The 27,864-nt window shown below is 38.4% G+C and overlaps 1 protein-coding gene and 1 pseudogene across 2 annotated transcripts in view; both read right to left on the reverse strand.

Moving 5' to 3' along the window:
- LOC137283765 (rab11 family-interacting protein 4-like) overlaps nt 1-27,864 on the reverse strand; it is a 189,211-nt gene that overhangs the window by 78,828 nt on the left and 82,519 nt on the right. For both annotated transcript variants that reach the window (XM_067815440.1, XM_067815441.1), the window contains 4 exons: nt 20,853-20,888; nt 10,046-10,154; nt 8,806-8,900; nt 2,453-2,543 (listed from right to left, as the gene is read on the reverse strand). In XM_067815440.1, the coding sequence (XP_067671541.1) occupies nt 2,453-2,543; nt 8,806-8,900; nt 10,046-10,154; nt 20,853-20,888 (331 nt within the window). The remainder of the gene's footprint in view (nt 1-2,452; nt 2,544-8,805; nt 8,901-10,045; nt 10,155-20,852; nt 20,889-27,864) is intronic.
- On the reverse strand, nt 14,675-17,576 carry LOC137283232 (uncharacterized; annotated as a pseudogene).

The following is a 27,864-nucleotide window of genomic DNA, read 5'->3' on the forward strand; positions in this document are numbered from 1 at the left end:
ACCCTGACAAAATGCTTGCTCTTTTTGTTTTGCCTCCCTGAAAAGACACACTAGAAACAGAACTCCACATAAGCTGCATATTTGCGTACAACATGCTGTAGAAAAATTTAAATATGCAAAAAGAAATAAATAAATGTCACCTTATGTAAAAACACTAAATATTTACGTTTACGCTTTGTCAAAATATATATGTGCATTTACCAAATACATCAAAATCATAATGCGTATTATATCAATTCATGCCAATTGAAACAAGAGTCATCAGAAGATAACATATCCCCCTGGCCCCCACATGTTTGAAAGGACAAATAATCGGAGAGTTACTCATTGTTATTTTAGACTAAGTTTGAATTGTTTCCATGGAATTCATGGAAATTCCAAATGCCATATATCTGTAACCAGCAAAGTCACAATTTCAAGATCTGTCTCATATATCTGCCAAGATGTGTTGAAAGATATGAAATGGTTTTCGAGATGTGCTCTGGGAACAAAGACCCCCTCTCCATTTTGAGACTAAGTCCAAAACGTCTCCATGGAAACGTCTTCAAGAATATAATACATCACAAAAACCTTAGGAAAACCAAAAGGCACCATAAATTGAAACTGCCAAGTTTTATGGAAAGATATTAAGAAGTTTTTGAGTTCTGCTCCGGAAACGAAACACACTTCTCACTTTTCAGACGAGGTCCAAAATGTTTCCATGAAAACCGAGAAAATAATAAATCACAAAAACCTGTACATAGCAAAAGGCACCACTTCAGCTTCTGACTGATATATCTACCAAGTTTTGCAGAAAAATATTGAACGGTTTTTGAGTTCTGCTCCGGAAACGAAACACAACTCTCACTTTTGAGACTATGTCTGAAACATTTCCATGGAAACCAAGAAAATAATAAATCACAAAAACCTGTAAATACCAAAAGGCACCACTATAGGTTCAGATTGATATATCTACCAAGTTTTGCAGAAAAATATTGAACGGTTTTGGAGTTCAGCTCCGGAAACGAAGCCCATCCCTCCATTTTGAGTCAAAGTCCAAATCGTTTCCATGGAAACTGGGAAAATTATAAATCACAAAATCTGTAAATAGCAAAAGGCACCACTTTAGGGTCTCCCCTACATATCTGCCAAGTTTTGCAGAAAGACATTTAGGACTTTTTGAGTTGTGCTCCGGAAATGCAGCCCATCCCTCTATTTTGTGACCGAAAGTTTGATATGTTTCCATGGAAACGCAGAAAATTATACCTCCCAAAAACCTGTAAAAAGCAAAAGGCACCACATTGAGGTCTGCCACATATATCTACCAAGGTTTGCTGACAGATATCGGGAACTTTTTGAGATGTGCTCCGGAAACGAAACACACCTCTCACTTTTGAGTCCGAATCATTTCCATGGAAACCGAGAAAATAATATAGGACAAAAACCAGCAAGTACCAAAAGGCACCATTTCAGGTTCTGACTGATGTATGTAACAAGTTTTGCAGAAAAATATTGAACGGTTTTTGAGTTCTCCAGAAATAAAGCCCATTCCTCCATTTTGAGACTCTAAAACATTTCCATGGAACCGGGAAAATAATAAATTACAAAAACCTGTAAAAAGCAAAAGGCACCACTTTGGGATCCGCTACACATATCAAACAACTCTTGCTGACAGATATTACAAAGTTTTTTAGATGTGCTCTGGAAACGAAACACACCTCTCACTTTTGAGACCATGTCCAAAACGTTTCCATGGAAACCAAGAAAATAATAAATCACAAAAACCTGTACATAGCAAAAGGCACCACTTCAGGTTCTGATAGATATATCTATCAAGTTTTGCAGAAAAATCTAGAACGGTTTTTGAGTTCTGTTCCGGAAACAAAGCCCACCCCACCATTAGACTAACACCAAAATGTTCCATGGAAAAAAAAAAAAATACATAAATAAAAATGCCAAAACTCTGTAAATAGCTAAAGGCAAAACTATAGGTTGAGAATATCATATCTATCAAGTTTGGTCTAAAAATATCGAACGGTTTCTGAATTATGCTCCGGAAACAAAATGATAATGGACGGACAGACGTGGCATTGACTAGTTACATATGTGTAAATTACAAAAGGCACCAATTTAGGTTTTATTTGATATATCTAGAAGGCTTGTGTTGAAAAATACTGAATTTTTTTTCTTAGTTATACTCCATACACCAAATTATTAGGGGCAGATGGATGGACGGCATTGACTATACCCTCAACTCTCTCTCTCTCTTTCTCTCTCTCTCTCTCTCACTCACTCACTCACCCACCTACCCACAGACACACACACACAAAAATAAATATTAGGGGTTAATAAAGCATAATGGAACCAGGATGAGTGTTTACAAGGATGAGGGCAGGTTAGATATTCCAGTCTGAACATCAAGCATCACTTAATGATTTTCACATATATTTTTATATCAGTATTGGCAGCTCACAATGTATTCTTGGTGCTTGTGACGTTCTTCATTCAATCTCTCCTCCGTTCTAACATCCATTAGCTGCAGCTGGGCCTCAAGGTCATGAACTCTGAAAAAATGACATACACTGATAGAGATCTTAAGAAGGATAGGGAAACTACAAAGGATTTTCTTCGCGAGGCATTTCAGACGTTGGAAAGATGAAGGAAACCCAAGTTCTATGGATAGTAGGCTTCTTTACTGCAGTGAGTGTGCTGTTTTGGTGTAGGTACTAATACCATTATCATCTGCTTGAAAGGATTGCAAAGCATGCAATAATGGAATACCCACCGTTTTTCTGATTGACCCATTACCACCTTTATTTAGAACTAAAAATACTTCTCATGCAATATAATAATTTCAGAGTTTAGGATTAATGACATAGTATTCCTAATGCAATTAAAACCTGAAACAGAAAGACATATGTTAATAATGTAATTTTCTGAATAAAATTGATATTTTATACTTATCCTGACTCATGCTAATTGCTTATCTCCTCTTCCCTGGCGAAGGTAGTGGATCACCTGAAAATCCCTTGAAGTTTCTAGAAAGAAGTGGACAAAAAATACACTCACCCATGTGTAGCCTCCCTTTTCCCGTGCCCTAGGCCACGTGACCGGCCATGCTTGTTACTCTCTCCTTGTATATCGCCTGACACATAAATATAGGAATTCAGCGTGCCTGTGTAACTAATTGTCAAGATATTGTAATCAGACTAGTCGCTACCCTTCTTCATGTACAAGTATCTTCATTACAAGTACAGGGTCATAATCATTCATGCTAGTCTGTTTAAGACGTGTGCATGGACTTTCCACCATTATACTCCGCAGAGCGTCTGGCTTCCACATGTCACGTGATATAACGAGTGAGTGAACTCAGCACCTTCGTAGAACTGTTAGTTGCTGAGCAACAATAAGAATCCCAAACTGATGAATGCCAGAGACGTCCTCTGTGGCTATGTCTCGTAGGTAGTGGTTGTCAAACACCGTGTTTGACTTCCAAAAGCAGCCCTCCATAATAGTTGATAGCGAACAATTCCCATGTAGAGCAGAGGCCAAGGCTCTGACTTCATGTGGATTGGAGGCTCGCGGAGGTTCCAATCCTGCTGCTTTATTGGCTCTCAATGTAACAGCTCTGATCCACACTGAGATAGTGTTGCAGGATACTTCTTTAAGTGTTTCAGTAGATATAGGGATAAACAGGTGCTTGAAAAGTTGCCTTCTAGACTTGGTATGTGCGATGCATCTTCAATGATCTGACTGGACATAAGGATAAATCTTGGGTATCATGGGGTCCAGGGATTGAAGACAGTGCCGGTATGTGGAATTGTCAATCTGGTTGACCTGGCTGTTGATTTCTCGCAAGAAAATCCCATTGCAGACCCAGATGAGCTGTCTGATGATGACTTGCATCAAAACTCATGCAGTTGAAGTCTAGAGCATGAATTTCTGACATTCATGTAGCTGTAGCCAAGGCAAGTAAAAAATAGCATCTTCTGAGTTAACAGTTCAAGTGAGGCCCGATCAAGCGGCTCGTACGCATCACTTGTGAGATGTTGGAGTACGATGCTTAGATCCCATGCTGGAGTTCTAAATCTACGTTGTTGATCTTCCAACTTGAAGGAGCATAACAAAGCTAGGGTAGTAGTAGTAGTAGTAGCTAGGGTACTACAGCCAGCTTGGTCCCCGTTTCCATGGTGATGACTGAGCTGAGAACTGTCAAGTATGTAGATGATGTAGAGCCTATCAGACCTCTGAAATATCGTAGGCGACATAAATATTCTATCTGCGGATATGTTGTCTTCATCGCTGTGAAGCCGTTCTTCTTGGTGTATGTCTCAAACCGCTTCCACTTGTCATCATAAAGGGTGCAAGTGAATTTCCGTATGACTAAGGTAACTGAATTCGCAGCACTCGTCGAGTATCCTCTGTATTTAAAACAGATTTTGATACGTTCCACACGTTAAGTCGGGATGCCGATGGATTGCTGTGTGCCTGTTTCGTGTAGAGATGGACGAGAAAATTTTCCCAATCTGGTAGTTGTAGTGTTGATTGTCCTAACTCCTCTTTGAGTGATGAAAACCAATGTCTCATTGGCCAGTAAGGCACGGGCAAAGTCAGTTGTAGCCTCTTGATCTGTTTTATTTTCTAGATGACTTTTGGTAGCAGCACTGGAGGGGGGAAACGTGAATGTGTTTAGTCCTTCCCATGGGATGCTGACAGCGTCTGTTACCCAGACAAACGGATCTGGTAACGGTTCTAAATTTGTCGTCTGTTTGTTGAACCTTGTTACAAAAAAGTTTATTTGCAGAGATCCAAATGTCTAGCAGATTAGTTGAAATGCCTTTCATTGCAGCATCCACTCTGTTGGTGATGGACAAAGAGGACAAGATAAGGCGTCTGCCATGATGTTGCAGACTCTTGGCTCGTGACATGCTTTTATTTGGACAATCAGACTGTCGACCATGTCGAAGTTGAAACGCCAGGTGTAGTAGAGATGGCGATCTCATTGTTTATGTAGAAAGTCACTGGTGAGTTGTCTGTATGGATCATCAGCAGCTTGTCTTTCAGTGTTGTCAACCAGTGATGGATAACATGCATCACCACTTTCATCTCCAACTGGTTGATGGGAAGAGTAATCTTCCTTCTTGAGATTCCTGCTGCAACCTCATTGTTTACATGGGCACCTCATCCTTCGAGAGACGTGTCTACAAGGAGATGGTTGTTGAATGCCGACTGTAACTTATAAGTTTCTGTGCAGGCCCTCGACTGGGGAGTCCACCAAAGCGGGTATTATCTCAGATGTCCAGCACCGTAAACCGGTCAAGACTTGAAACCGTGACTCAGGAATCGCGGTCATAGATGTAGTTGTAGGTGTCTTCGTCTGGTCATGTCCTCAGCTGACGTGAGCAGACCGAGTAGACATCGTCACTGTTGTAGTGGTAACGGAGAGAGAGTAGAACTTGTTCTGACATCGGCTTGACCTTAGACCCACCGCACCTCTGGGACAGCGATATATTTCAATGCAGTGATGAATCCAATCCCAAGGAATTCAGATTCGCAAGTTATCCGAGCTGAGTTAGTAGCCTGATAGTGAAGTCCACCTGTACACTAAGTTGACTTCTCTCACGATGAGCTTGTATGCCATGAAGATACGTCATTCTTCATCTTCAGATCCTCAACCCTGCTCACTGTGAACGAGTTGACATCTGAGGAGATCTGCTGTTAGAAGACCTCTATGAAGCCTGAAGAATCAAATGATGCTGTAGACGGCCAATCTAGTGTGTAATCGACATCTTTCCATCATTGCAAGGGAGAAAGTTTAACGTAGACGACTTCCTGACACTGGGACAATAACATCACATTCTGTGCAGGGCTTTGTCTCTCGGGAACCAATCAGATTGAGGACATGACGTCAGCAGCAGGGCATTGTCTCTCGGGGACCAATCAGATTGAAGACGTGATGTCACCAGCAGGGCGTTGTCTCTCTGGGACCAATCAGGTTGTAGACATGATGTCACCAGTGTAGCGTTCAAATGATTATTGTGAAATCTTGCTCAAATGGTGATACCCTTACTAGCACTCAGGCTTGTCTGTAACCCTGTGGCGAGCACGTGTCTAGATAGGTAAAGCGCGCGAAAAAACTTCCGCCGCTTGAAGCTGATGTACACAGACTGTTTTCAAGGTAGATGTGTCGGAATTCTTTCCCCGAAAATAATACCATCATCTCTTGTGATTGAAGGTGTAGTTTGCAGTGGTATCTTGTAGTCATCTCAAAGAATCTTCGTGACGTATTTGTAGCTGAGAATTCCCCAGTTGAGACGTCCACCCATTTGAGATGGTTGTATGGGAACGGCTGAAGGTAGGAGACTCCACTTGTTCAGACCCTAATCTTCAATGTTTACCTCCTCTCTCTGGACTGAAGAACTTGGGACTTGTTAGTGTAACGCTGACTTGTCTGCTTGAGCCCCGTTGTCAAGGTGTCGATGGACTTGATCATCATGACTTCTCTGGAGTCTTGGGTGACCATCCTTGCTTCCTCATTATTCTTGCCAACAAAGTAGATTCAGTCCTGCACTAGTTGAGGCGAGGTGTTCAAACATGAATGAACTGCTGATCCCTCATCTGAGTGATGAATGCTGACAGGATGATCCTCTTTTCCTCGTTGGCAGGTTTGTTGAACTTTGCGATGCAAGTCTCGTTGATGGCTCTAATCCGAAAAAAATGCGCATTGTAGTTGTGTCGAGCTGAGCAAGTCTCTCGTCGTCTACCTTGTAAGATTTGTTGCAGGCAGGACTGTTAATTTATAAACTTCATCGACGTCTGGTGCTCTGACGAAGGGCTCCATATGATGATGAGGGAAGCGACGAATGTTGAATGACGGGTGATGTTGTTGAAACTTGGATGCCGACTTAAACGTTGTAGATAACATCTCAGGAATCATAGATATTGGAGGTAACGGCGAGAATGTAAGTGCATCAATCTCGTCATCCTTCATCATGTAAGTATTAGCTTCATTAGAGTCCTTGGATGGTGAAGCTAAGTCAAGTCCATTTGTGATCCATGATTTAACTTCAGAGTCTGAAAATAGGGCTTCCTCCGATGACGATGCTCGATAATGTCTATCTTCATGCCTCCATGAGTGATGTCACCCAATGACTGTGTTGGTTCGTTGAAGATAAGTCGTTCATGTAGAGGGACAATTTCTTCTCCAAACGATTTCTGCAATGATTTCAAAGAAGATGAATTCGTCTTCGATGACCTGGACTTCTTCGGTTGAGACGGTCCTGCTTCTGAGGAAGATCTCTTCTGAGATACAGGGGACAACACACCGGACCCCAGACATAGCCTCAGAGAACGCCAGACATTTCACTGGAATGAATCTCAGTAAACGTAGTTAGCAAATTATCTGAATTTAAATCACTTGTTTTAGACATGACTAATGCAAGCCACCGTTGCTTATCCCTAGCACGTCGATAAACAGACCGTGTACAGAGAGTAAATTCTGAATGAGACAATTCTATACAATTTACAACAATTATTAGAAGAACATATGGATTTGCACGTTGGGCAAATTAAATGAGGATCAACCGCCGACAGTCGCAATCTACATAGTAGACACGATTTCATCAATTGGGACTAAGTCTCCATTGAAGAAATACATGCTTAATACTGACATAATTACGACAAATTTGATAATATATAATGCATATACATACCCAAAAACCGTATACGAGCAGAATTTAGTTAAAAGACCACTTATCGCTGTATCGGGACCCTCAGGTACTTCCAGTCGCCCACGTCGGGCGATAAGGAGAGAGTGACAAGCATGACCGGTCACGTGGCCTAGGGCGCGGGAAAAGGAAGGCTACACATGGGTGAGAGTATGTTACCTCCCCTTCTTTCTAGAAGGGAACTTCAAGGGATTTTCAGGTGTTCCACTACCTTTGCCAGGGAAGAGGAGATAAGCAATTAGCATGAGTCAGGATAAGGAAAAATTCTACTTTTATAGCCAAGTGTTATGCACTTCTAAAGACATCTTTTCTTATTTTGGAAAATACCGACAAAGTACTCATCCATGAAGTACTTGCTCAATGAAGTACATTCCGTGCCAGTACCTATATTACTGAAAAGAAATATGCAGCTTCAACACCCAGGCAGATACAGCTTTTTGAGAAAGGGGGATTGCATACTTTTGAGAAAGGTGGGGTGCTCACTTCATTTTCAATCGTCTTTAAACAAAATTTCAGGACAAAAGGAGGGGGGTGCATCCCTGCACACATCACCTGGATCCATCTATGGTAACAACTATAAAACAGAGAGTTTTAAATCTCAAGCAAGATATATTAACAAGAAATATTAACAAGAAAATTTATTACTCATTCAGATACTTGGAGAAAAGTATGTACATTGCAAAGGATATTTTATAACATATGTCCTGTGTCTCAAGCTTAAATAGAAGTTACATGACCTCCTGCCTTCATAACCATGACACTGAATTTCACCATATCACATTTTTGGATCTGCATAAGCTGTTTTAAATGTCTAACACAAACAGAAAGGCTTGGTTCTTCAAAGAAAGAAACAGATCTAGCTTAAAAATGATCATTCTAGTGACCTGACTTTCACACTAAATATCTACAAACTAACTCAACTCCAACTCTAGTTTGTGTGATTCTGAGTCAGAATTGGTCTGTCAATTTCATGTGTCTGTGCAAATTTGGATTCGTTGCAATTCTTAGATTTCGAGTTAGAGATTCATCAGTTCTCAAATGGAATCCAACAGACTGTAAACCATGAACAACAATGTTCTACATGGTTATTTTCACTTACTTTGATTTCAGAGAAGAATTTTCTTTTTTCAAAGTTGAATGTGTGGTGAGTTGATTGTCAGACAACTTGTGAATTTGGGATTCAAGATACTTCATCTGTGAGGAAAGAAGAAAGATGTATTTTAACTTTAAATATACAGATAAATATACATGCACAAATATGCTTCTGTTACATCAGTTATATGTGTGTATGAAGCTATGTTATTCAGTGAAGCATAGCTATGTACACAGCCTAAAGTTATAACTCAATAAACAATACATACAGCACCATTCCCCACCATGGGTGTGTTATCAATAATTGTAAGCCAAAAGTCAGTGTGTTCTGTAATCTGATTGGTTGAAAAACATGATCAAATGGTATTAGATTCCTTGAAACTGCAAGACTATTCACTGCGTATTGACCTTGCAAACAATTGTTTTGTTGAGTCATCAACAGTGGTGACCTCATTCAAATCATATTGTGACATAAAGTCAGAATGACCAGTACTCAATGTAAACGAGTGCAGACAGTAAAACCCTTTGGTTTACTTTTGTGTTTACAATGTCGATAAACATCATGTGTTAGCCAATTTCCGGGTGTTATTGAGTATCTGAAGCACGGGTTCCAAATGCATTCCCATGCTACAAATACTCAATAACACCCGGAAATTGGCCAACACATGATGTTTATCTCCTACTTAGTTGCTGTCAGTACTAAAAACCAAATAGACTCTGCACAAACATGAGGACTATAAGCTGATAATTCAGGCTTATGACTTTTATGAGACATAATGTCATCAAAAGGAGAAAGACACAGCAGTGAGTTTAGCCACAAGCCACTTCGGGCAGTATTCCAGCAATATCAATGCAGGAGGCCCAAGAAATGGGATTCACTCATTGTACCCATACCAATTTCTATTTGCTGATCAGGAAGGCTCCTGGTTATCATTAGCAGACAAAGCCCAACAGCTGATCTGCTGAGACATCTGTAACCCTGGATGAGAGGTGGGTTCATCACTATTTCCTCTGATGAAGAAGGCAAGGTCTGAGGTTTTCTGAATCCTACTGGTGGACTACCTTCCGCATGATCAGACAATTATGGCCATTATGATGTTCATCTGCTTTCACAACTGAATGAAAAGGTTACACATCACGGAAAATTCCCCAAGGGTGTGATGGTCAAATCACAGCAAAAGACCAAGAATTCCACATGTGCAGGTGTCTATAAGGAGAGGAATACACACAAGACAATAACCACTCACCCGGTCATCTATGTTTTGGAAGTTGCCATCTATGTCATCGTAGACTATATCTGACCCAAAGCTACTTCTCCTTGTACTGTTGGGAGAATGTGAATCTCGTTGAAGCTGCCTGGACAAACACAAAATTTACTAATAACACTTTGCTATCGACAGGTGTGTTTGGCTACAAACCTTTGAAATAACTACCCCTTACCATGAGGCTGTAACATTTATCTACACATAAATGTAATTATCATACATGCCAATTTACACTGATCAGGGGGCTACCTAAAGTCTGAAGTTCGGACTACTTGTTGTCCAACTTCCATTTTGGTGGAAGTCATGGCAGCTGAGCGGGTTACCAGGACTGGGACTTTGTGTGCTGGTGATTAGGTGCTTGAGGTGTCTACTTGAATCCTGCATGGCACTCACCACAACAAAATGTACTAGAATTTGTACTTCACTTAGAAAGTGTAATCCCAAATATTAATGTGTCACATATATGTAATATTGCACAACATTTTTACAAAACACAACAGTTAAATTTGCTTTGAGACTGGTCCTCTCCTTAATTAGCTTCCTAGTCTCTAATGAAGCTTACAGCTTGCTGCACTAATTGCCCAAGTGACTAGCTCTCGATGATCATTCCTGTTTGGAGCCAACATTGTGATCTAAGTACCATATGTTACCATGTATAAGGCGACCTCAGAGACACAGATAAGCAGTCCCTCTAACTTGACCCCTAAAATCAGCATCAAAATAGTATGTTTCATGCATGAGCAGGCCCCCGCCATGGGTCGCAGTCAACTCACACTACCATTCATCTGGCAATTACAGTCTTGGATGTAAAATGTAAGAATGCAAAATGAGAATAATATCTGATTACGATTATACTGACCATTCTTCTAAAAATCCATGTTTGTTTTCCTTTCTATATCTACAATAATACATTAACCTGACAGAAGTAGAAATATAAATTATTTGGCTCAATTTTATTGGAAAAAAAATCTCGTAAATGCGCTTCGTCAACGGGTCCACATCCTTAACTTGTCAAGGAACAAAGTAACAATGTTTCGGGGAGATAATTAATGAAAATGACATCTTGGCTTTCATCACCTCGAACTTTACACTCAAACATGATGTTTAATGCTAAATGTATGCATGAAGCATTTATGTCACAGGTCATAACCTAGCATGCGTCTTTTTTGTCCTCAATATTTGACTTATCTCCAGTAATATACAGTACCTATCTGTCTGGACAGTGCAAACTGCTCGTACAGAACTGTGTCAACTGTTGACAACTGTAGATAGCAATGCAAAAGGGAGGCCTGTTACGACTGCATGCAACTTCCATGTTTGTAATGGGTTCTCCAGAACAGCTTGACTTATTAAGCACGACACCAAGAGACATGGGTACTCTCGAGAAATGTAGTGTTTTGAAGAAACTTTGTACAAGAAAAGGGACAACTCGATAAGTAGACCTTGCCTTGTCACGATTCACAAGGTACATAATTACAGTCTTGCAACTAGAATTGGGCTAGTAGACACTGACTGAGGCCGAGTGAAAGAAACACAACTCAACATCTTCAAGTTTTGACGTTCAGTTCTTTGGCAGCATCAAATTGACCCTTATTCCTTTGCATTAGCTTAGTCAAAGGATGTGCCTGGCAACTGTAAGAGGCAGAACACAACTTAACATGATGCTCCATGGAGTACAGGTCAGAGAGATGGAATGTTAAACACCTATGGTGAAGATCAGAAGTTGGTTGATAAACCTTATGGCAAACAGGCCTACTGGGGATATGATAATGGGTAGATCATCATCAACTGGAGGGTCTTGGGAAGAAGAAGACAATGTTGGGGATGGATGGTTGGACTGGGACAAGGCATTGGCAATCACATTCTACTCCAGGAATATGACTGGCTTTGGTTTTGATGTTGAGTTAGTCGACATTGAGATGGAAGACTAACATACCCCACTGAAAGGGTATTAGTCACAACTCATAAAATCAAGGCCAAGGGATGCTTGATACTTGAAAAGACATCCCTTTTGGTATCATGAGCAGAAACTTTACCTGTCTGTCCAGAAGGATGATGTAAAGGAAGGTAAAGATCAGGACACACGTGCACAGAATGATCTTTGCGCTGCAGTTATCATAACGATTAATTTTCAGTTAATCTACTGTAAAAGACAACGGAAATATGAATATGAGAATTAGAATTGGAATGGGTGGATTGATGGACATGTCAAACAGGTGGACATTGAATAAAGTCATACATACATACAACAGACAAGAATCATGTTGTTTGCAACAATCGATCTGCACAATGGGGAACGATAACATGTGTCCACTTGTCCTGACTAACCTAACCTGAGTTCGATCTCAGCTAAGATCACTATGTTAAATCCATGCGGTCCTTTAATCTTGACCCAACACAATTATCAAATGCCAATTATTAAAATAAAATTACAAAATTTATCTTGATTTTATAATATATCATATCATTAGTATAGTTATAATTATAATTTATTTATTTTCATATTTCAATAACTTTCTTATTTCAAATACCCAGTTTCACTCGTCAGCCATAGAAGCCACTGACAGGTTACATAACTCTGTCGCTTGAGCACTGCAGCAAGCCGTATGTGATGTGATGTGAGGAAAGATTTCAGTTCGTTGAACATAAAGTGTGTAACAGACTCATCATTTTGCTGATTTCTCCATTTCAACAAAAACATGTCAAAATTTGTGTTGCCGCCAATTGCTTCCAGGGGTCAGATGATTTTGTCACCATGGACAGATTTCCACCAGACCCGCAGTTCGTGCTGAATGGGTTTAATCTGAAGCAGACGTTGTGGAAGCCTGTAGTATATAATAAATCAGATAGCTCCATCCCAACCTCAATTACAAGATAGAAAACGATACTTAGTTGTAAGTGATTGATGACCAAAAGGATTATGTACGACACAAAGTGAGAATAATGTTGTAAGTAGCATTATATTGACACCCATCTCGCTTCCCCTTTCTAACAATACATTTAATTGTTCCTAATTATAATGTCAACATTCCCTCTGGATTATGGTAGCCGGAATGCTATATGAGGAAGGAGAGTTCCCTTAGAAGATGACACCTCTATACCACCAGATGACAGTCAGTTGATGACCCAACCCCCTAAGAATAACAACGACCTAGTCAGACATAGGGCTGTGCAATATTACCAGTAAAGCGGTATATACCAGTTCAGTATATGGCATTCTAAGAAGCCTCGGTGAAAGATCAAAGGCGCTGACAATACTTTATCAGACGATAATGTGCACCTTTTGCATTACGTCACTGAGCCATTTCAGTATGCCCCCTCATAATAAAAATTTAGTGCATTACGTCACAATGTAACCGACGTCACGATGACTGTCAGTTGCCATCGCCTCGTACAGCCTCCCACAGTAAACTGCTTCATCACATCCCGTTTCTTGGTTTGCAGTTGCATCACACAGCTAACATCACTGGTGGAAACATTACGTTTATGTTTTCCGAAGGATAAAATGTCTCTGTCTCAAAATGTCTCAAAACTTTACAGAGACACGGTCATGTTTACATTCCTACAATGCAATTGTGGAATGTCACATGACTAGTCAGCTTCAGCTGAATGTACTGATCCACACTTTCACTGGTAGTAGAAATGAGATGGTCATATTGCCTTGTATGGTTTAAGAGAATCACAGATGTATCTGGAGAAGATATCTAACTCGAACATAAACCGAAACGAAACCGTTCATCATTTGTTGCTCTAGTAACGTTTGTCTTAATGTAGGGGGCTGACACATCAAGAGAACAGCGCGTCAGTTAGCTTGCCCTCGTGCTTTAATGATATAATGGTTCAGGGCGAAAGTGTGCTTTATTAAACTATACATGGTGGTAGAACGAACTGTATTTCTTAAATACGATGTGGTTCAGATTCTGCAATATAATGGGCCATCTAGAGTTAGCTCCCTTACAATTATTTTAATCTTATAAACTTTTGTATAAAGTATTCTTAAGTATTTTCTAAAGTACTCAGAGAAATAAAAATAAAATGGTTTGGGGCATTTATTTCATTTATTTCAACACAGCTCAAGTTTGATTGTTAAATATTCTCTGACTATCATTTTTCCCTAGTTTTGTTTTTAACATTTTTGGTTAAATCATCCAAAACAGAGAAGCTTAGAGGAGAACAAATCATGTTGTTTTAAGGGTTCATACACTTGAAAGTAACCTAAATTCTCTGACTTTTCCATGTTTTTTCAAGACTATTTTCTGAATTTTCCATGGCAAGGGCAAATATGGACCCAGTGCCTAAACACAAAATTAAAACTTGAAAGAAAACAAACACCTTTATCATGTTTATTAAATGACTTTAGGTATATATGCATGACTGTCAACCACACAAAATGTCTGTTTAGGGGTTCCTGCATTAAAACATCCAAACACACATCAAATGCCAAACCACACCGACCCAGTTCATTACTTGTTTGACAGCTCCTGCACTTTAATAGCAAGCTGTTCATTGAGTTCTTGTACTCTTTGTTCTTTCTCTTTAACAGCTGATCTCATTGCATTTGACTTTGAAATAAGGGATACCTTTCTCACAGTTTCAGCCTAAAAGGCATAGTCATCTGCAGATTTTGACAATGCTGTAATATCTCCCTCGAATCTCTTCCTTTTCTTCAATTTCATCCAACAGAGATTTTCTCTTCCTGTTTTGTTCTTGTGTTTTCCTACTTGTCCTCTGTTCCTCCAAATAGGTATAATATGCACTTCTGGCTCCTGCTGCAGCTACAAGCATTTTCTTTGTTATTTCCACATTTCCTATGTCACCAACCTGGCCAAGATTATCAAGAATGGATCTCTTTGCAACAAGACTTTTCTCAGCCATGTTATCCAACATGGCTTCCTTATCATAGGAAAAACCCCTTTCAACAGTGGCTTGTCCATGGGATAGCAGAAGTAGCATCTTGGTGACCCTCCACAGATTCCTGTACTCACTTGACGTGTTGAGATATTCATAGTAAAAGCTGTCCAATCTATTATGTCCAAGCTCAAACTGAGTGAACTTCTCACTTTATGAACTGTTAATCATATCCTCCCTGAACTGTGTGAATTCAGATTATATATAGTGTCACACAAGCCTTCATCTACTCTCTTAGCATCTACCAGCAGATTTAAGGTTTGCATGAACTGGTATTGGCTTCTCTCTTTCATTGGTATAAGTACAACAGGCACCATCCATTCCAGGGAGAGAACAAGACGATACTTCACTGGGAACTTCACAAGTTTTTTTTAAGTAACGAGTAGATTATTTACTTGTTTGTGTACACAACCAAGATTAGACTACTGCTCACGACCTCAGACGCTGGGCATGCATACTGTTTCAAGCTCCGCGAACCTATTCACTGCGCATACGTTATGGACGCAGCGCAGCACAGCTGTTGAAACCAGTTTTCCCAGCGCTGGGGGGAATTTAGTGAAACGCTTTTTTTTCATCGCGTTTTTTTCAACTTCATAGGTTGAATTGGCATTTTTGATGATTTGTTTCGGTAAGTGCATACCTAAAGGTACCAGAATCTGCAAAGTTGTGTTTTACGTTGCATGTGACCTTTAAGATATCTGATGACATGAAGGGCAGCATGGGCATGTCTGTCTGATACTTTGTCAGAAATGGGGTTATCACCTTGGCAATAGACAGAAAGACCTGTACTTTCGCTTCAAGTAAGCCATCCTTGCTGACTGTCAACAAAGGTTTGTAGGATTTGTTCTGTGGTTTTGTGACTTTCTTTGACTTGGCAGTCTGCATGTATATCTTGACATGTGGCCACACCTGAAGTACACGATCTGCTACATCCACATTCTCCAACCATCTGTCTTTGCAGAACTGTAGAGGAATAACTGCCAGCCTGGAAAAAAGATTCAAATATAAATTTAACTTCCGAACACCAATGATAAAACCTGAATCAATGTCAATTTAACAGCTACATATTTAAGAAATCAGTGATTAAGCTCTAATAAAGGCTTTACGTTTGCATTTAAGAATTCAGAAATTACACAAAACTTACAACATAATTTTTTCTTACCCAGTCATTAATGTTGTAATATAAGGAACTAAAACAGGAACAAAATGTACATGAAAAAGATGAAATACAACACACAAACACAACACAAATGATAAACTAAATTTTTTAAAAATATACAATATAACAAGTCAAACACTGTACAGTACTGTATGTAACAAATAATGACTTGTTTTCAATTGTAAAAATACAACATTAGTTTCCTGTAACACTGATGAAGTCCACTCTCTGAGCTGGAGATTCATCAAACAAGCAGAACAAGGATGACATCCAAGACTCAAGATCCCACCTGGAAGCAGAGTTACCAGCCCTGAATGAATTGTGAACAACCAGGAGCCCCCAACTACCAACATTAAGAAGTTTTTCGTGGCATACCTTCTCAATATCCTCAGCCAGTAGGTTATACAATTTCCAGTGCACATTTGGACCATCCACTGATAGCTGGAGCAAGTTTTGAAAACTGATATCCCCATATGTCTCATGAAATTCAGCATAAAGTTCCTGTGCCGATGCATGTCCCATAAATGTTGATGTACCTTGATGTAACCTGCAACAATTAAAAGCACTTAATGAAAAATTTGTTTCTAAACCTATTTCAACAGAAATAAAAATAACTTAAACATTTATCATGTACTCCGACACTATTGACAAAGTGTGTAATAATGCACAATATGAGAGTAAGAGTAAAATGAACAACAAGGAACTACATATTTAACTCAACTTTGCTTGTCAAAAAAAATCTCTGGCCTTGGCACCGGGCAAGTCATAATTTCCACCTCTGAATTTTACACATAACTGTTTCTTTTATTCGGCTGTAGTATACTAATTACTATGTTTAGGTTACATCTAAATAGTACTCAGCTGGCAGAATGCAGCTATTATTAAATCACGAATACTTCATTCACATCAGAGGAATAATCATTTCATAATTATTCATTATTTAATATGTCATCATAATTTTGGCACTTTGAAACTAATTAATTATCATTTACTAAATAATGTTATAATTTTGACAACACTTATATATGATCAAGATTGCAAACTAATTACACATACCTGTGACCTATTCCAAATTCTTGTGTGAATATCAAATTGTTTCTTCTGTAGCTTGTTATTCACTGATTCATTGAAGAGAAGAACAGTTTAACTTCAAGACCTCGTGATTTCTTTGACCTGGTTACTCAGGTACGGTCCAATTCCGAATGTGGCTAGGTATGCAGCCTTCCTCTCACCGCATGTCATTTTTGCAGCAATGTTGTTATCCAGGAACATACTTTGAAATAATGAAACAACATCATCGCAGCTTTTCAAATAATAATGGCTATTCACAACTTTCAGTGTCCAAAGTATCTCGGCCTTCAAAACGTCATTTGATGACACAAATGACTCCAAAGTTCCTGTTTTGGACGTAGACTGAACAGCTTCTTCCAAACTCTTCTCGGTCATGTTCGTTATATCAATAATTTTGTTCAGCTCCAGTTGCAAGAGTTTTGTGTTTGGAGGGCTTTAAATGACTTTTAAGGGCTGTCTTGCCCTTACTCGTAACATCGATGTCTTTCATGCAAAGGCAACATTCCACTTAGAATTTACCTTGTGGGCTCCTTCTTATCCCTGAATACTTCCACAGCCATGCAGCATTAGAAGTACAACCACCTGGCATAGTACCCGAGCCAATCTCAAGTAACAGTTACTGTTCACAAACTGTGAAACAAGTTGACCTTGTTTCCCTTTCTGTCATTTCACGCCATTTACAAATGGAAGTTTCGGAGAGCTGGAGTGATGTATGAAATGAATAATTGATTAATATTATCAATTTACTCAATGGATTCATAGATTAATTAAATATTATGTTGCTTGATATTTATTTCATCGGAAAAACAAAACAGATGGGCAAAATTGCTCAATTTCTCACTTTTCATCGTCATAAAAATGATTCAAAACTCTTAAAATTTGCCAGCCACATTTTTTTATTTAAGCAAAATTCTGTTACTCCTTACAGCACTGCCACGCACCACTGTTATATTAAACAATGATGTTCAGAGCTGCACAGAATGCTGGTAGATAGGTTCTTCGCAAAATCTCATCCCATCTCATTGTAATTTTAAAATAAGAGTAACAAAAATTAATTCATGGACTGAAATTTCACATGCACTTTTCCAGGACTTTTCTAAATATGTGCCCATTTTTCATAGCTTTCAAGGCCTGGCGGTGTAATATTGATTTTCCAAAACTTTTCCTAGGTTCCAGGACCTGTGTGAACCCTGTGTTTTCATCCCTTGAAATTTCATGTCAAAATGTGCATTTATGATGCAGATATAGATATAGTATGCAAATGAGGTTTGCGTGCATAACATATTTAATGAACAATGCCATATACCATTCATTCTAAATTTCTTACATCCTAGTTGACATGCTAAATAACTGATAAAGGGGTAGTAATTGTCCTGATGCAGAAAACATGCATATTTGATGCACATGCTATTTCAAATACACGGTGAATTTAAAAGCATGCTTCAAGGTTGACGCAATGCTACTGGGCCCAAAGTTCAGAAAATCTAAGACTGTAATTGGCAGTTGTTTGAAACAACTTAGTTTATTGTTTTCCAGTCAGCTGATCTGTGCTCATTGAATACCTAACCTGCCTTAACTTGTTACTGAACAATCACACTTGATTTCTCTGTACATTTTTCATGCCTGTATTCTTGTTGAAAGTTTACTATTCACAGCTTTCACTGTCATTTGCACAATAGTGCAAATGCATCTTCCCTTCTAAACAGTGCTGCAGGTAGTTGTAACCACCATTGTTGACTGAGACCTTGCAGGTTTTAACATAATTCTAAATCTGCTGAATATGCAATTTTTTTGTTAGTTTTACCTGTAAAGTAGTATTCTGGATGATGAGGGGATGAACTTGTTTATTTTTATTAAATCGCCAAAGACCAAGTTGCTGTGCCGGAAGCATACAAAACTAAGTCATCCCCTCGGAAGTCCTGTGTACATGCCTCCCACACACATCAGAAATGTGGACAGAAGCTTCTCATACTCATGAGACTTTTAAAATATGATATACTCAATGACGAGTGCGTAATTGTCCTGTTTTCGATCACGTCGCCATGATTTGGTGATGCACCTTTAGAGTTTATACAGTAAGGGGGTTGGATAGTAAACCGGGACTTAGTTTAGCGATCTTTCCGACCTGTGGTGGTCGCCTGTGAGTGAAACCAGGTATGCCTGATCACAGTCCAGTACATTATTACCTTTTTGTATCTATGCCATATTGCATTCATGCATGTCAATAATGTGCTCCAAATTACCTCTTTGGAATGAAGTCAGAGTAGGGATATTCCTGGGTCCATCCACATATATATTTTGCGTCAGTATTCAGACATTATCACCAAAGTAATATTACGCATATTAGAATATGAAAGTCAGAGAAGGGTCATTATTGTTAGTTTTTTATTGGGCATAGCACCCACACTATATGGGCAAGCTCTGTCACAGACACGGGAAGAGTACCTATCACACTTTAAAGTGCAAAAGTACTTACAAGTACCATCTGAATCACGCGGTGACGCTGTCTGCAGAAAGTAAACTTCCTGACGGGATCACGTGACTTAGATCATGTGGCAGGCTATTTTTAACTTGCGACAGGTAGCAGGGGTCGATTTATATACAGTACAATTACAGTGTGGTTTACCGTAATCCTACTTAACATGTGTTTTAGTTACTGATAAGATGTTCTCACACCCGCAAAATCCTAATGAACAATCCGAGTGACACGCATCTGTATTGGTTTGATGGTTAATTAATCAATTCACATGAAATGCCTTTTGATAGATTAAGAATGAAATCACATAATCATGCGGTAAACGTTATTGCCGTGACACATACACATGCACGTTGCACAGATCTTTTGTCCGGATAACTGGATCATTTTTCAATGGAAATCTATGGGAATGATCTGAAAATTTCCCCAGGTACAAACTAGACCAGCCCATATTATACCTCGGGTATCGTCCGGGATAGCCCAGTTAACCTCGGGTATAATCTGAGAAAAACAGTTTATAATTCTAATTCTGTCAGGTTAACGTATTATTGTAGATATAGAAAGGAAAAAAAACAAATTTTTAGAATAATGGTCAGTATAATCTTAATCAGGTACTATTCTCACTTTGCATACTTACTTTTTACATCCAAGACTGTCTTGTGAGTTGACTGTGACCCATCGCAGAGGGGGGTCAACTTATGCAAAAAACATACCATACTGACACTGATTTTAGGGGTCAAGTTAGGGGATCGCCTTGTATATGGGGGTCAGTTTATATGCAATGATATATGGTATTCTTTATGAATATGTCTACTACTTATGATCATGTCAAATGTTTTGGCATGTATATAGAACGGTGGAGTTAAGTTTGAAAATGCCAAAAATATTTCATTCAGAAATCCCAAACTACTAAAAGGCACCAGTATGCCACTAACCTATCTATCTGCCAATTTTGATGAAGAATTATTTAACACTTGTGAAGTACCGCTGCGGAAAGAATCAAGTTTAATACCACCCTACCCCCACCCTCTTCAGGGTATAACAAGTGCACCGATGAAAGACAAACAGGCATTTACATGAGTACAGCTTGCCAGCTAAACAGTTGTACAGGCATACACCATTTGACTGGACAGTTGTATGTATACATGAAAAATGAAATCTTTTCATATACTCACCTAGCATAAGCAGCAGATGTGAGTCTTCTGTTGGGACTGAAAGAGACAAAAACAAAATTAAAGGAATTTCAGTTTAAATTTCTATCATGTGATACTTGTTACTTCATATGCAATAGTTGTGAAGTAACTTTAATTTCAATGAACATGTGTGATATAATTCTCAGTGAAGTGTACACGAGGGACATATCGGGACATTATGTGATGTCTTCAGTTGGATCGAATCTGGACTTCTGAGGATGACCCAAGAAACACAGGTATGATAGGTGCGAGAGGAGAATTATGGCAGTATATTTTATTCACAACTTCTTTTGCCAGTTCATAGAAAGTCACCTTCATGGTCTCATGAGATAATGATCAGTGTGGTAACACTAATAAATGACCATGCCAATAGTGATAAGCCAGATAGCAGTTTGAACCTTTGACCACTGATTGCAAAGTGTAGGTAAGGTAAACAACACAGGTTTATGGGAACATGTAGGTTGGCATCATACTATAAACTGATTAACCAATCTCCTAGTCTGAGAGAGTAAATCTTGACTAGTTCCACCTGAATGCTGAGACTGCATACTAAGTAATCTCTGTTGAGCACGTTTAGAATGATAATCATGCACATATTTGATTTCATCATACAATGGGTACCCCTGCGAAACTCAGTTCATGAGTTCATGAGTTCATGAAGTCTTCATGAAGTTCATGAAGACTTCATGAAGAGTTCATGAAGTTCATCAACTTTCGCTTAAATCTTCATGAACTTACTTCATGAAGACACACTTCATGAAGACTTCGTCAACTTCATGAAGTAATTTCACACTTCATGAAGTTTTGTTACTTCATGAAGACATATTTCATGAAGAGTTCTTCAACTTCATGAAGTTATTTCACACTTCATGAAGTTATATGTTACTTCATGAAGTTTTTGTTCATGAAGTAAGTCTAATCTTATTCACTACAAATTTCCAGAGTAAACTACATTAAAAAGAAAATACAGAATAAATATTACAAGCTGCAATACTTTTATTCATGTTACATAAGTTGTTATGTAAATGATTACAGATGAGGCATAAACATACTTTCCACATATTTAATTAAGTTTAAATTATCTGTAAATCCTATCTCTTGTGGCATTACTAGTGTTTGTCTAGTAATTTTTGTTGTTGTTTCATAATTTATACAACAAACAATGCATGAATGAACGCTAAACGATTCTGTGCCTAACAGGAGTTGTTTTAGTAACATAGGGACAGTTCAAGTTAAAACTTACCTTCCTAAAATAGCTGCGTAACCAGTTGGTACGGTGGAAGTTTTCTACTTGTCTTCCTTATTCATATTTACTCCATAAAGTAAAGTTTTCCTGTCAAAATCGTCTCATTTCTTTGAATTTCTCCCGTGATTGCTCACGATCGGACATGCATGCAGATACTTTACTATCGCAAGAACGTCTTCCGCAAAGTTCATAACGAAGCAAAAACATAAAACTGTCAAAAACATTAACAGTCGACTCGGTACTAGAAAAAAAAGAAACGTGGAAAAATATTTTGATATCGCCATGCTTCTGACAGCTTTCATAACCCGCAAGTTGATCTTTTCGTTGAAAACATTCAATGCTCTCAATTTTAGAACACATTCCACTGTCACTCCCTGTCCAGCACGATATGACCCTAAAACTACGTCAGTTTAGAATAATGAAATAAAATTTATGACCAAGGACATGTGCATTATAAACTATTCTTCCAAGTTATGATCGACAACGGAACGTGAACTCAGAACATGTTTTTACGGGATCCCCGCCGTTGACAATAATACGACATGTATATTGACAAGTTCTAATTTCAATATTGATACCTAAATATTGTAATTCTTGCCATTATTTGTTCATAAGACGAGAAATTATACACTGTCGGTATGATGGAGTAACTTTCGCGCCAAAACTGCCCCACATTTGTTCTTCCGAAATCTATTGCGACTTTAAGAACGGATAACAATAATCATACATCTTATTTTATTTATAGACACGATTTATTCCTGATCTAAGCTTTATATTTACACTTAATTTTTCTTTTCTATCAAAAAATGTCTTTACTTCAAACTTGCAACATTCGATACGGAAAGACACGACCATTTCCCAGCATGACGCCATTGCTGCTGTCTTCGAGTGCGAGAGTGAGGCGGAGGGCGCCAAATGCAACTTCGCCAACAGACAACGATTCAGGCGATGAATATCACTAATGAATTTGTGATTCGCGCATTTCGTGGATAATACAACGATGGATATGTCAAGAACTGTCTCAAGATAAAGGAATCGACTAGATTAACTGCCTATGGATGCATCGCAAGGTGATTTCCATGAGCGGTACGTAAATAACAACAATTTTGAAATTATTTTGAGTGCCAGAATATGCATAAACAAACATTGGTGAAGGGATAAGCAACTCTCTTTGAGGAGAATGACAGAAACATTTATTAAACATATAGCAGTGTATCAAGTGTTGTTTTAACACAGTGTATGTCTCTTAGTCTCAGAAGGAAAATCAGTAATGTGTACGGAATGATAATGTGAACTTTGTGTACGATGGGACTTACACAGGGGCATGTAATGCTGGTGACTTAAATCTGAGCACATGCAGATGGTGTCAGAGTTCAAGGTGCTAGTTTGGTGCTAAGTTTTTTTGGCTTAGATTATAAACAACAAAATAAATTCAAATGAAAAGGGAGATAATTGCTATAGGCACTTTCAGGGATGTTTCATTTTCTCTCTGTCGTTTTTGTATTCAGTTTTGGAATAATTACCGATTGTAAATTAAAAGTGAATGTGCCACAATGTTTAGTCATCTATTTGAGTTGGAAATAGGTTCAGTTACATGAAGATACGTTTTTCTACTTTATGATGTGCTGATTATTTTAAGTGTTGGGAAATGCAGATATTTCAGAATATGTTTGATTATGAATGTAGACTAGTGATTAAGAAGCCAGTTTTGTTACTTGATATGCACTCTTTGTATTAAAATAATTTAAGGTCATCAGTGTAAAATTAAATTATTAAATTATTTAAAATAGTTTAATTAATCAGGTGAAAAATTATCTGAAACAAGTTATATATACTTAACATTTTGAGCTATTTTTTTTTTTAAACAACAAAGTTTCAGTATTTGCTTTAGACTCTTTGAAATGGAAAGACTATGATTAAATGTTGTTGGTTGCAATGTTTTTTAGATTTCCACTGGGCGATTCTGAGGAAATGGGGGCGATTCTGCAAATGTTGAAACACAAAGATGAAGTTCTCCTCGATGATTATATTCCTGAGCCAAAGTGTTCACTCTCGCACTGAAGACTTGGGTTTGATTCGTAACATGAGTACAATGTATGTAGCCCTTCTCTTGGGTTCCTTGTTGTGATATTGCTGGAACTCAACTCAGTCACTAACCATTCGTAAACCAAAGTGGGCATCTTCAGTGATGTTACCACTGCTCTTCCTGAAGGTTCTTCCATCCTGTGTCTTCTGAGATTAATTGTGATGCCCCATGTACAACTTCCAGGTAGATGATTAAATGCCCTGTTGTAAATTCTCTGTTGGTTGTGACTCTCATTGTCTACTTAAAAACATATAGTCTGAAGGGATTACACTTTCTGAAATTGCATATTACAATCTACTGCATGAAATGGTGTTCCTAATGAGTTCATTTTCCTGGATACAGACTGATTGACATCCAAGCTGTAGTAAAGATAGAACAAGTAAATATGGATGACATCTTCTTTAATTATAGAGCACAATGTTTGGGTACAGGTTCTTGTGTTGTTTTTAAATAATTAATGAGAATTTTCTGCTGAAGATTTGAATAAAAAGGAAATCCCATCAAAATCTAGTTTTCTGTTTGTGTCCTCTTTGCTGCTTGATGTTTAATTTATGTTACATCTATTGGTGATGAATTTATATGTTGCCTGCCAGCTTGCATGGCATGGTCAGATTATGTGACTTGTGTTGCAGAAAAAGGCCGAAAAAGCTCTTCATGAACTCTTCATGAAGTATCTTCATGAACTCTTCATGAAGTATCTTCATGAACTCTTCATGAAGTATCTTCATGAATTCTTCATGAACTCTTCATGAAGTATCTTCATGAACTCTTCATGAACTCTTCATGAAGTATCTTCATGAACTCTTCAGGAAGTATCTTCATGAACTCTTCATGAAGTATCTTCATGAACTCTTCATGAAGTATCTTCATGAATTCTTCATGAACTCTTCATGAAGTGTCTTCATGAAGTATCTTCATGAACTCATCATGAAGTAGATGTCTCATTTAATGTTCATGAATTCTTCATGAAGTTTTCATGAAGTTTTCATGAAGTCTTCATGAAGAATTCATGATCTTTTCGCAAGGGCGGGAACTACATGACATAACGCAGTCAAATGAGTGATCAGTAGAAAACTGCTTCACCAAGCTTGTGACATCACATATTACTACGCACGTATTTGTAACGTCATAGATATGCAGGCACATCTCTGGAAGTTTAGTTTCAAGATCTGTGGCAAATGAAATCATGTTTTTTTTAATTTTAAAGTAAGAATGACATTGTATGATAAATAGGTTATCACACTCGTGTGTTTTGGGAAGGTTAATACCCTGCATTAACAAAAAACACTATGTATTGAGCTTGCCAAGGCTCACTAAATACAATGTTTACTCCCAATGAAGGATATTGACCATCCTAAAACACACTCGCTTGATAACCTATATATATTTAAGTTTTTTAAAATCCTTCATGTATTCAACATGAGTGATTTGTTGCTATTTCTTCAGGTTTTTTAGTGAAGAATTCATGGAGAGGAAATAAGTAACTAACATTTCTAGAAAGCAGCTGAAGAGATATATTCATAGTGTATTCATTTTTAACACTATCACATTGATAATTATTCTTTATTTAATTTTGGCAATGTATAAGGTATTTTACAAAATGTTCAATTAATCTTCATGTGAATCGTCATGTTACATATCTTGTTTGAATCTATAATTCATATATCAGAAGTCTTGAAGAAACCAGTAATAGGTAGCAAATTCTTTTACCTGGAAGCAGCATTTCCTACTGCGTAAAATACATTATGTAACTATTTCATAGCATGATAAGTACCTCTGTGTACTGGTATCAAGTTCTGCAAAAGTAATAGCAGATGACATTTAATCACCTTTGTTGCGGTCAAATGGCCTATTTATAGTTACATTGGGATCATGTGATCTGTGGTAAGTCACATGACTAAAAAAGGGAAGAAAACTGGGGGAGGGGCATGCGGTGCTATGCAGTTTTGGGAGGCTGGCGCAAGTGACAGTGTCAGGCAGAAAGCAGCGTTGCCATATGGTTTTTCACCCGGCAACAACAGGGACACAGTGTACACAGAATGATGAACAGAATAAAGGTTTGCTGTGTTGGAACCGTAGAAGTTATTTGTACAGACATTTGCAGCGGTCACAAAAAGTTGAAAAACCTAGGACAGCGAGAGAGCGTGGACAACACAACACAGTTTGACAGCGCACGTGGTGTTCAGTTAAGTTGATATTTCGCACTCTACACTCAAATATTACAATGACAGTTGATAATTCTGAACGCTGAAAGGGCTTTGTCGTGAAATATTGACTTATAGTGACTTTGTTTGTATTTTGGATCTGCCGAATTTTCCCACTTCGCACGTGAATCTCGTGCATGTAACCGGAAGCGACGACCTGAGGTTTGTTTACAAAGTGGCAAGCATGTTTCCGGTTTACCGCTGTCTCGTCGCGCAGAGTCAGAGGTCTGAAGTTTCACTCAGAAATTAGCAGTTTTGAATTACAAGTTGAATATCTGCATTGATAAATGATAGTTGATGTCAGCATGTCGTCAGAAGGCGAATTAGATAGGATGGAAAGGAACACAGACTTAAAGGAAGACGGTATGTCTGTCAGATCAAGGACTTTGTCAGAGAAAGGACGTTTGTATAAAATACAGAGATTAAAGGAAGAAAAGTGTAAACTTTGTTGGATTGTAACAAAAGAAAAGAGCATTATTGAAGATTTGCTGAAGAGTAATGCTGAAGTGACAGATATTCAGGAACATTATGTTAAATGGAAGGATAAATACAGTGCTTTTCTTCAGTCATATGATTCATATTGCAATATAGTTACACCAAAAGTTGTTGATGCAGATGTTCAGTCATGGTTTGCTAAAAAGGACAGTATGTTTCGTAGTTTCAAGGCTGAAATGGAGGTGTGGATAGAAGATAATGCACAGAGCCTTGGAAAGGTTGAGAAGGCTAGTGTAGCATGTAGTGCTCGGTCAAATAAATCTGACAGCAAGAAATCTTCAGGTCACTGCTCCAAAGATTCAGATAGTAGTAGTGTGTCATCTACAAGAGTGAAGATGGTAGCTAAGCTGGCAGAGTTAAAGGCACGTTCTGAGTGTCTTCAGCAGAGGCATGCCTTAGAGGAGGAAGAATACTATCTTAAACAGAAGAAAGAAAAGTTAGCGATGGATACAGAATTGGCAGTTGCTCATGCTCAGGTAGAAGCACTTGAGGAACTGGAGATTACAGACAGTGTGAGTAGAATGAATCACAACAAACAAGTTAAGAGTGGTAAATCTGTTCCTCCAGTGGTTCAGAGTGGTACATCTGTTCCTCAAACAGCACAGTTTCCAACTAGTCACACTTACGTTCAACATGTGCCTCAGACACAAGTGCTTGAGGATTATTGTGTTCCACACAATATAGAAAATGCCACCATGAAGATGGTCATTGAGAATCAGCGATTAGCTACGTTACCAGAGCGAAAAGTTCCTGTGTTCAGAGGAGATCCTTTGGAATATAAGACATTCATCATGGCATTTGAACACTGCATAGAAAGTAAGACAGACAGTTTCAAAGATAGACTTTATTATTTGGAGCAGTTTACTAGTGGAATGCCAGGGGAATTGGTGCGGAGTTGTATTCACATGGATCCGGAGCGTGGCTATACAAGAGCTAAACAGCTGCTTCAGACCAAGTTTGGAA

The sequence above is a fragment of the Haliotis asinina genome, chromosome 5 (assembly GCF_037392515.1).
Source record: "Haliotis asinina isolate JCU_RB_2024 chromosome 5, JCU_Hal_asi_v2, whole genome shotgun sequence".
Lineage (NCBI taxonomy): Eukaryota > Metazoa > Mollusca > Gastropoda > Lepetellida > Haliotidae > Haliotis > Haliotis asinina.